This window comes from Trachurus japonicus, chromosome 16 (genome assembly GCF_045865225.1).
Source record: "Trachurus japonicus isolate A0001 chromosome 16, Traja_1.0".
Classification (NCBI taxonomy): domain Eukaryota; kingdom Metazoa; phylum Chordata; class Actinopteri; order Carangiformes; family Carangidae; genus Trachurus; species Trachurus japonicus.
Genome location: NC_140922.1, coordinates 13,323,462 through 13,334,183, shown reverse-complemented (window position 1 = coordinate 13,334,183; position 10,722 = coordinate 13,323,462). Strand labels below are relative to the sequence as shown.

At 48.1% G+C, this 10,722-nt stretch overlaps 2 protein-coding genes across 5 annotated transcripts in view; one reads left to right on the top strand and one right to left on the bottom strand.

The window, feature by feature from the left end:
* Positions 1–987: 987 nt before the first annotated feature.
* On the top strand, positions 988–8,159 carry znf526 (zinc finger protein 526). Its single transcript, XM_085801662.1, has 7 exons — positions 988–1,487; positions 1,823–1,992; positions 2,778–2,873; positions 2,991–3,781; positions 4,055–4,190; positions 5,184–6,788; positions 7,356–8,159. Exons 1-7 carry the CDS (start codon positions 1,175–1,177, stop codon positions 7,527–7,529), a joined length of 3,285 nt encoding a protein of 1,094 aa, XP_085657788.1. The 5' UTR covers positions 988–1,174; the 3' UTR covers positions 7,530–8,159.
* The window catches only part of cicb (capicua transcriptional repressor b), a 38,442-nt gene continuing 35,851 nt past the window's right edge, over positions 8,132–10,722 (bottom strand). For all 4 annotated transcript variants that reach the window (XM_085801657.1, XM_085801659.1, XM_085801660.1 and 1 more), the window contains one exon: positions 8,132–10,338. In XM_085801657.1, coding sequence (XP_085657783.1) covers positions 10,049–10,338 — 290 coding nt within the window. In that variant the 3' untranslated portion in view covers positions 8,132–10,048. The remainder of the gene's footprint in view (positions 10,339–10,722) is intronic.

Below are 10,722 nucleotides of genomic sequence, written 5' to 3'. Positions count from 1 at the left end.
ACATATAATCAATCACATTTACTCTATACGTTTTACATTACTTTGTAAAATGGTGTATCAAGATGCAAGTAAACTTATTTGGAAAAAAGACAGACAGCACTCCAAAAACCTAATTTTAACAAGATTCATAAATAAAATGAATTCATGTGTCATAATTAACAACACATTATATTATATGCATTGACAGAAAAAACTACAATTCCCATCAGGAAAACGCGGTATATGATTGACAGCCAGCCTGTCCAATCACAGACCTTGAAACGCCGAGGCTACCGCATTGGGCGGGGCTTCCTAACACAAGAATGGAGGCGATCGGCGGGTAAACGTATCATTACACGCTTTGAAATGTAATTTCCCCCACAGACACGTTTCCGTTTTTTCCATTTCCACGCCGCGGTCGTGGACGAGGGGCCGACAAAGAAAGGCACGCGCCTCCGTGAACCGGGGGGAGATGGCTGCACGAGGGCTCGTCCAACGGGAGTGAATGAGAGGTAAGAGAGAGGAGGGAAAGAAGGGCCCGTCGTCGTCGCAGCCTGAGAGCTGCGGGGAAAAGTGGGTAGCGCCGCCTGACGGACCGCCCGACGAACCGGGCAGCCGCTGTCAGGAAACCGCGGTGTCGAGAAACAGGTCTGCAGTATCAGAGGGAGCGCCGCCAACAGCTCTCCATGTGCCATCACACTGTAAACAAAGATAGACATCATATACTGGAGCAAAATCACACAATGGTCAGATAGGTCGTGCTCAACAGTGGTCGCATGGTTAGCAGCACAGGGCCTCCACCTGGCTACAGGCTTAAAATCAACACATTTTGTGCGCGGGATTGATCCACAATCAATCTGTGTGGACTGTGCTGCTCTTACTGTGAAGTATGAATATAATAGCATCATATTGAAGCATTTTTATGGCTACTACAGAACTGCTGATGTATGTACCGATGCTACCCGGTGTTGCATGTGGTGACTGTGATGTTTTGTTTGCCACAGGTGTGATCGGATGAAAAAAGAAGTCTGCATTCAACAGTGGTGTCGCTTTTAACTCTTGCCAGCCTCATATCATCCCCTTTTCATGGGACACTCACAGTCCACATAAGACAGCACACACACACACACACACACACACACACACACACACACACACACACACACACACACACACACACACACACAGTGCCAGTATGGCCGAGCAACAGCAGCAGGAAGAGGAGGCGGAAGGTGTTTATGTGGAGCACCAGTACATGTGCAGTGAGTGCCACCAGCTCTTCAACACCCTGGAGGATGTGCTGATTCACCAACAGATCCACACTGGAGGAGAGGGAGAGGGAGAAGGGGAGGTGGGGGAGGGCATGACCCTCCACGGCATCCCCGAGTTGGGGCAAACCCAGCAGTACCAGTGTCTGGAGTGTGGGACCCTCCTGGTGAACCCCGAGGAGCTGCTGCAGCACCAGGAGATGCACATGAGGGAGGCTGGGATGGAGGTGGAGCAACAAGGTGAGGCAAGGCTCATGTGTGTTTTGAGCAAGTGTGAGAAACGGGGAGTGTGTTGAGATATTAATAATGTACTGCAGAGATGAGGCTTTTTTTTAAATTGTAAGTGAATGGATGTGGAAATCCATTTGTGTGATGTAATAATGCAAGCCATATGAGAGGAAACAAACAGCTCTCAATAAAGCCAACTACAGACTCATTACACTAACTCAATTGTCAGGTTGTTTCCTTCACAATTGACATGGGCATTCAGCATTTTGCCCAGTTGCGTAGCTGTCGGGTTAAAACAACAACACTCGATGTGATTGCGTGCAACTGTTTTTTTCCCCCCCCACTAGAGCTGTGCGAAGTCATGGAGACAGAGGAGGCCAGGTCTGAAGCTCAGTTGTCAGGACCGGTCCAGTACCAGTGTCTCGACTGTCTGGCTCTGTTCGACTCCCCCGAGACGTGGCTGGAGCACCGGAGGACCCACAGCAGGAGCAGCACACACAGCAACACGGAGCCCACGGTGAGAGATCAAACACACAAAGACTAATCAGTATTTCATTGTTTACTATTGTGTACTTAAGTCTTTTTGTTATTAATAGTTTAATAAATGATGAATTGCACTTCCTCAGCAAAGTCATCCATGTGCTGATGCAGCACCAACGGGTCATTCAGTGGAGGTTGCTTAAAACAATAACAGTTGTTCTGTCAGCCGCCCGGTGAAATTAGTGTTGTTGTATTTACACCATGTAATTACGCACTGAGAGAGATAAAGCAGGCCGTGTTACACACACTCATTCACATCCTAAATACAAGACTTTGTTTAGCTTCTTATATATCCTATTATCTGAACTCCATTTTTATTTTCACATTTAATCTCTGAACATTGCGGAGTTGAGTCATTCATGTGTGCAGAGCTCAACTCAGTTAAAACTACTGAGATCAGTCAGAGGTAGAACTAGTTTCTGGTGATGTTTTCCTACAAACCCTAAAGCAAGCACTTCAGGAGACCTCTCTGGGTGACGGGGACATTTAAATTGCACTCACAACTTTGTCTGAACTCAGATTCATGACCTTGGGGGTCATGCCCGTTTACTGTAGACGGTGTTCAAACAGCTACACTGTCAAAGTGTGTGTAGTTTGGATCAGGCCAAAGCACAGACCTCAAGTCTCCAGAGCATCTGATAATCCATTAAAACAAAAGAGACAGTCATGTTTCAGTATCTAATATTCTAAATGAAAAACAATCACTTATTTACTTTGTATCATTGCGTTAATCATTGCGTGGTTTTTTTGCACTTGCAACAGGAGTACGTGCTGCAGCCCGATGGCACCGTCACGCCACTGACCAGTATTCAGAACTACGTGCTGAGTGAGCAACAGGCCGGGGAGATCTTGGCACAGGTATTAAGGAGTGGAAACGCCTCGCCACAGAGCCACAACTTTGAGGACTAGATGAATGGATTCAGGGTTTCACCATTGTAAGTTTTTTTTTGTAATATATTGCTGTGTCATTTCCAGGTCCTCGCCCAGCAGCAGCAGCAGCAGCAACAACGACAGAACAAGAAACGTCAGTCCTCCATCAAAGCTGGTGCCTCCTCCCGCTCCGCCCTGCTGCCTCCCGTGACACCGACCCCCGGCTCCGCCACCATGCACCTGCAGATTCTCACAGCTCAAGCTCTGGCAGACAATTGCACCGTCCCCACCCAGCGCCGCTCCAAGCTGCCCCCTCTAATGCCCACCGCCGCCCGAGGCTCATCGGCAAAGCTGGGCGTCATGGAGAACGGCGTCCAGAGACTGGAGTTGAGGTTGGCTCCCTCCGTCCAGGAGCAGCAGCAGCAGCAGCAGACTACGGAGGTGGTGGTCATCCACCCTTACGAGTGCTCGGAGTGCTCCCTTCTCTTCCAAACTCCCGAGGACTTCCTCCAGCACCAGGGGGAGCATTTCCTGGGCCAGGACAAAGAGAGCGGAGAGTCGGGAGTCATGAGTGGCTTCGAAGAGGCACGGGGGAGGGAGGAGGCTGCGGAGAGGGTGGAGGAGGTCAGGGTTCGAGTGGCAGAGAAGAAAGAAACGGTGTGGGCCAAGCCGCAGCAATGCGAGCTCTGCAACCGTACCTTCACCTCCGTGAACCGGCTGGCTGCTCACAAACGCGTGCACGAGCAGGGCACGCACGAGTGCCCCGAGTGCGGCAAGGTGTTCAAGAAGGCGACGTCGCTGCAGACGCACATGCGCACACATTCAGGCGTAGCCAGGTACCTGTGTGTGGACTGTGGCAACGGCTTCACCACTGAGATGACTCTCATCATGCACAGGTAGGAGGCTACGAGACGCCACTTGTCTCGTATGCATTATGTATTCCATATTTTTACATTTTATATAGTTCATGGTATATATTTATTTATTATTCATAATGCCCTGTTTCTCTTTTATATTATGCTGCTGTGGCAAATGAAATCCCCCTCAGGGATGAATAAAGTTAAACTTAAACCTAACCCAACCTAACTTAACCACCACCACCTCCTGGACTCTGATGTGGGACACACCATCTGATAGTTTGTCTGTTTGTTTCATCTGGTTTCTTGCAGGAAGTCCCACACTGCAGACCCCCTGCACAAGTGTCAGTTCTGCAACAAAACCTTCACCAACTTGACCAAGTACCTCTACCACCGTCGCACCCACCTCAACCGTGACACATCTGTCGCACCCGCCACTCCCTTTACGGTAGTTAGTTAGCGTATGCATCTCCAAGTTATTAGCATGACTAGGGCTGGGTTTAAAAAATCGATTTTTCGATTCATATCGATCTTCATTTGAAAGATCTGATATTGATTCATAAAATCCTTACATTGATCTTTTAATGTATGTCATTGCACCGTTTACTTCTGGAGTGGGTCATGGTAAATAAATGTGCATGAATGTAACTGCTTGTCAGTCAATTTAATGAAAACATGAAGATTTTTCTTTTGTAATACACCAGATTAGAGAGTTCCTTCTTTGTACAATTTGCAACATTAGTTTTGTGAAAATCCCTTTAATAACTAAGCAAATTGGTAGTAGAACTGCAATATCTCTAAAATGAATCAATATCGAATCTTGTGAATCTGAATCAAATCAATTCAGTAAATCAGTAGCGACACCCAGCCCTAAGCATGACGGTTTAATGGCGCTTTTCCACTAGCGCGGCACGGCACGGCACGGCCCGCTTTTCTTGCTTTTCCACTAGCCCTAGTACCTGGTACCAGGTACTATTTTAGTACCTCCTCGGCCCTGGTTCCAAGCGAGCCGAAGCAATACTATAACGTGACGTCAGCCGACTGCCTTCCACTGATTGGGCAGAGCGTTGTCACTGGAAGACCGAGCGCTACGTCCAGCATGAGAATCAAACCCGAGCGGCAACAGCGACCCCCGATCTGTACCGAGGCTGTTGTTATTCCTTCACCCGAGTTAAATGTTGCTGTGTGTAAAACCACGTTGTGGTCCGTAATTGAGATGCAGACGAGTGAGTTTGGAGCTGACGAGCGGGTCGAAAAAAGAGAGACGGACAATGCGGCCCTGCGATCGCCTCCGCGATCACCCCCGTGCTGACCCCGCCCCCGCTGAGGAGGGGCTAGAAGGACTCAGCTGTAGTGGAAAAGCACCTTTGCCGAGCCGTGCCGTGAAAGTGTAGTGGAAAAGCGCCATAATAATAGAACATGTGCCTATTGTTGTCTCTAGGTATCGGCTCCAAGGAGAGCATCTCCCTCAGCACTTGCCATCCTTCAGAGAGCAAGAGAAAAGAGGAATCCCAACGCTCAGACAGAAACCAACCTGATGGCTCCTCTCACAGAGGAAGAGTTGGAGAATCTGGAAGAAGCTCCGACGCAGAGTTCTCAGGTTAAAGGGGAAGGAGGCAAAGTGGAGGGGAAAGGGGCGGGGGACAACATGGAGGTGTCTACCTCAGTCGATGATAACGCTGAAGACCCGCAGCAGGTGGAGGACGCCGCCAAGTCTGGCTCAGCCACAGACACTGCTCCCCCGGACGACACTGATGCCGGAGTTGCGTCCAGCTCTGGCGGCTCGACGGAGGCTGCTGCAGCGTCGGACAAAGGAGCTTTTCCCTGTCGTTCGTGCCCCAAGACCTTTCCCTCCCAGCTGCAGCTGACTCAGCATCGACGCAAGTCCCACGTCACCGAGCGGCGCTTTGTCTGCGGAATCTGCGGCAAGTCTTTCAAGAAGCAGATCCACGTGCGCAACCACATACGGACACACACCGGCGAGAGGCCCTTTCAGTGCTCTGACTGCGGCAAAACCTTCTCGTCTCTCGCCAATTTAATGAGACACAACCTCATCCACTCCGGCGTGCGCCCGTACCGCTGCGACGTCTGCCACCGCTCCTTCTCGCAGTCGTCCAACCTCCGCCAGCACAGCCTGCTGCACTCCAACGCCGCGACCCTGTGCTGCCCGGACTGCCCCGCCACCTTCCGCTGGCCCGCCAGGTTGGCCGCACATCGCTACACGCAGCACCCGGGGGCTCCGGCCCCCTTCTCGTGCCCTCACTGCGAGGCCGGCTTCCTGAGCAGGAAGCAACGAGACAGCCACTGTATGGAGCAGCACCCGACCTTGGTTCAGGCAGCCGCCGAGACCAACGACCAGGCAGCGCCGGGCAAAGACCCGACCTCAGAGCCCTCCACCTCCGCAGCAGCAGCAGAGACGGAATCAGGGGATTCAACCGGTCTTGTGCGTGGGGGTCTCGATTGCAACATCTGTGGAAAGAAGCTCAACTCTCCGGCCAACCTTCGACTTCACAGACTGAGCCACTTTGCCTTGGGCCCCGGGCGACCGCGCTGCACCGTGGCAAAACGACCTAAAGCCCACCAGTGTCCTGTCTGTGGAAAACAGTTTGTGTCTTCCTCCGGGGTTGCACTACACCAGCGAGTCCACACCGGCGAGCGCCCGTTCCCCTGCCAAGTGTGCGGCAAACGCTTCCGTCAAAACACTCACCTGCGAGAGCACTTGCGGACGCACTCGGGGGAGCGGCCGTTCCGCTGCGAGGTGTGCGGAAAGGGTTTCATCCAGAGTATGCACCTGGCTGAGCACCGGCGAACGCACACCGGCGAGCGGCCGCACGTTTGTCCTCTGTGCGGCAAAGCCTTCAAGACCTTCTCCAACCTGAGGAACCACAAGAAGACCCACGCCAGGCAGCAGAGGCTGGACGAGGAGGCCGCCGCTCAAGCTGCCATGGAAACCAGCTCTGCCGTGGCAGTGGTGGACGCCTCAGCGGTGGAACTGGCCAACGGGCAGCCTCACCTCATCCAGATCCAAGCCTCAGATCTCCAGCAGGTTAGAGCGAACTTACATATGTACTGAAGCATTAATCAACTATTTGGGGTAATTAATTTAAAGAGGAACTAAGCAGGATTTCTCCCGTGGCTATGCCACATTTTTACCTTAATTAAAAAGCTCTGGAGTAATTGTGATAGTTAACTACATGACTTGTGACTTGTTACGAGTGAGAACGGAGGCTCTCTGCCTTCCACCTGGCGTCTCACGGCTGAAAACCAACCTTGCAACATCAGTGTTGTACCTGGCCGCCGCCTCGGTGTCCCAGCTCTCGTCTCTGCGACACTGCAACACAAACGCGCTCCGTAACCCGTAATCTTTTGGTTATGACTATACAAACATACACGTCGTAACCTTGTGTATGTTATATAACTTTATCCACCACTCCTTGTATTGATTTTTCGCCGGCTTCGTTGTAAACAAATGCACATGGCTGAGAGGAGGGTTAGCAAAACAGAGGAAAAGCAAGCAGACTTGCATAGTTCCCCTCAGCACCTGTAAATGTGTTTGTGTACCCATTCTCTGCTGTCAAGTGAACTTACTCCCGAGTTGTGTTTCTCCTTTCAGACACAGGGCACTCCTACTATAATGTGTAACGAGTTCGGGGAGACCATCGCCATCATTGAGACGAGTGAGGGAGGGGCGCTGCCTCTGGAGCAGGCCTTGGAGATCTATCACACGGCTCTGGAGAACAGCCTGGCCATGGACACTGTGGCTGTGGAAGGACTGCAGCTCCTCTGAGGACGAGCACCAGTCAGAAGAAACTACAATTTGAGCTACTGCTGAGCGGAAGAGTCTTAATACAGACTGAAACAAAGACTAGTCGACTACTGTGAGGGTGAGGAGTCGGTCTTCTGTAATAATTTACTGGAGCAAGAATGCTGAAATGTCGAAAATCTGTTATTAAGTTCAGCAAACACACCAAAGTCTGTCAACTTCCCTCTTTTACAAAGCTGTGAGTGGGATCAGTGTTAAAAATGTGTTGAAATACATTCTAAAGTTAATATGACATTCATTATAAGGACCATTGGTTGTGCCTCATGACATTTGTATGATTCAATTTGTCATTTATACAAGAGGGATGTGATTTTCTCCCCCCCACACACACTGTTTAAAGGTTTGGTCTGTTTACTTTTGAGACATAGTATGCTGATGTAAATAAGTGGAATCAATAAATGTTTTTTTCAAGATGATTAAATTAAATTTCACATATCCAGAGTCACTGCTGTACATTGAAAAAATAATGTGAACCTTGTTTTTAGCAGCTGCTGTTACATTTGAAGGGGCTGGATTAAAAAACAAAAAATCTATTTTTTCTGCTGAAGGAAAACCAATTTTTCACATTTTCCGGCAATAAAATCACTTTAATTGAACACCTATTTTTATTTGCATACTGAAAGATACAGTTACAAACTTAAATTATTCATATAAATTCCCCTCTTGCATACTGGAACAGCAAAACAAGGAGTATAACACAAAAACATTAATAGCCATATTTATTATTGTTTTTCCATTTCATGTGTTTTTAATGGTGTCTTAAAAGTCAACTTATGTTCAATGACAGATTTTTCCTTATCAATAATATAATGAGTCTACTGACTCTAGAGTAATTATTTACAACACAACCAAGTCTTGCACAAAGACACAACCAGTATTATATCCTACCAGCTCTCTTTGATTCATTACCCTCCTCTCACTTACCCCAGTTTTCTCTCCATCTGTCTGAAAAGGAGGTCTGGAGAGAGCAATAAAGTGACAAAGGGAGGAAGGAGGGAAGGAAAGAGGTGGAGGAAGGAGATGTACAAGTGTAGAGGCTATAGAGTCAAACTTAGCGAGGGACAGAGAGGCATACAAGGTTGTCGAAAAAACATACTGCTTATTACTGTCGAAAGAATATAAAGGTCCACGTTGAGTTTGTCTTCCTCTTTGAAATGAATCGTAAAAATAACTGCACCACAGGTCCTTGCTGAGGTGAGCGGCCAGTCAAGGGAAGACTACAATGGAGGAACTGTACAGGTGTGGAACAGCTTCTCTCACCTGCATTTAAAACTATATAAAAAACTGGTAAAAGCAATCAACAGCTGGCAGAAAAGAAGGAAAACATCTGCCAGCAATGAAAGCAGAACCAAGGACCAGGATCCACTGCAATGATAGGAGTAATAACAATAACCATAGGAATACTACAACAACGAACTGAATATGACCATTTTAAATACAAATCAAATCTTTAAAAAAAAAAAAAGTTAATAAAACTGCTTGGCAATAGAGGATTAAGGCCTGAACAGCCTGACCTCTACAACAAAGAGCCAGGATGTGCCCGTTGACTCTGACCCACCTCTTTCCTTCATGGCTAGCGAATGAGAGGCACAGGAATGCTTGGTTCCTACCTACTGGCGTGTGCTCAGGTCAGTCGTGAGAAATGAGGACTTGGCCAGACAGGTGATTGCAGGAATGATGGCACTGCCAGAAGTCCACTAACATTTCAGTCGATTTTTCAGTCACTCCTGGTAGACCTCTCCTGAAGGTCTACATGTGAGCAGTGAAATGGAGAAGAAAAGAAAAAAAAAACATCGTTCCAGGTCCATAGCAACGAGTGCTCTTGTCAAATCAAATGGTTTCCAGCTGTTGAGGGCCCAGCCCTCGAGTGTCAGCAGAAACAAGAAACAAGCTTACAACAGTTGAGTCTACATACAGGTTGTTCCTCAAGCAGAAAACATACTGCTTTTTACTCAGCTAACCCTGTTAAAAACAAATATCAAAACATAACATCCTTTTTTTCTCTCTTTTTTTTTAACTGCCGACTTTTCACCGTCTCAGAATGGGTTAAGCAGGTCTCTCCGTCCAAAACAAGAACCCTTTCTTCTTCTGAGGCAAATGAGTGCAGCTGTACACAATGGTCCTTCGTTCACTGGCATCAATGGGAGCTTCCTGCAAGGTGATTAATACAGAGTGCTAATTCAAGTGTGGGATTTAAGAGTTTGCAGGGTGTGTGCCTGTGTTGTGGTAGTTTCTTGTGCCACTGGTTTTTCACATGTTCTTTTTTGGTACAATGGCCACAAATTAAAAAAAAAAAAAAGTCCCAACATTGCATACAAACATCTTTCACTCTCAAAGTTGGCTGCTGAAGATAAAAAGAAATCAGGATGTGAACAGGAAAGCAAAGAGAGTGGCTTTAAAAAAAATTGTGAAAGTATGTAGGGAGAGCGAAAAGGAGTGACGGCAACAGTCACTGATTGGTCAATCTAATTAGTCAGCATCCCTCATCTGCAAGAGTCCTGTGAGTCCCGAGTTTCCTCTGGGCTTATGTCTGTCCCCTGCTCCACCTCTTCATCCTGCAGTTCTCCACCTCCTTTCCCAGATCCTTCTCCTGACTGGGACCCAGACGGTCCAGGGAGGGACATCGCTGAGTCAGCGTTGCCAAAAGCAGAGGCATCAGAGGGGGCAGCCGTCTGCATGATCTTCTGCCGGACCTCCCTGATCTTCAGCTGCAGACACACCTTGGTGGGAAATATGTCGGAGTATCTCGTCTGGAAGGCTGCGGTGGCATGAGCTGGAAGCAACAAGAAAGGAACATTTAAAAAGAAAAATAATAATAATAGTAAATGGCCACTTGTTCTGAAAATACTTGTATACAATAGAGTGTGCAGTCTTGTGTCCAAGGGCGTCAGTTTATTCTGGAAAGTGCTGGAGACAATAACCATATGATGTTTTGAGGCATGCTGGGTAAAATTATGATTCAACTCATAGCAAAGTGTGGTTATGAAAAAAAGACTGTACCATTCTGACTCTATGGGGGTGCTCACTGCTACATAGAATTTCTTTGTTTTGAAATAATTAGTTATCGGCCTATTTTGATACAAACATCAGCACAGCAGTGATTAATCTGTCCATGAGGAGGCCCCGGTACCGAGAAGGTGCTGTTCTGTTACGGCTG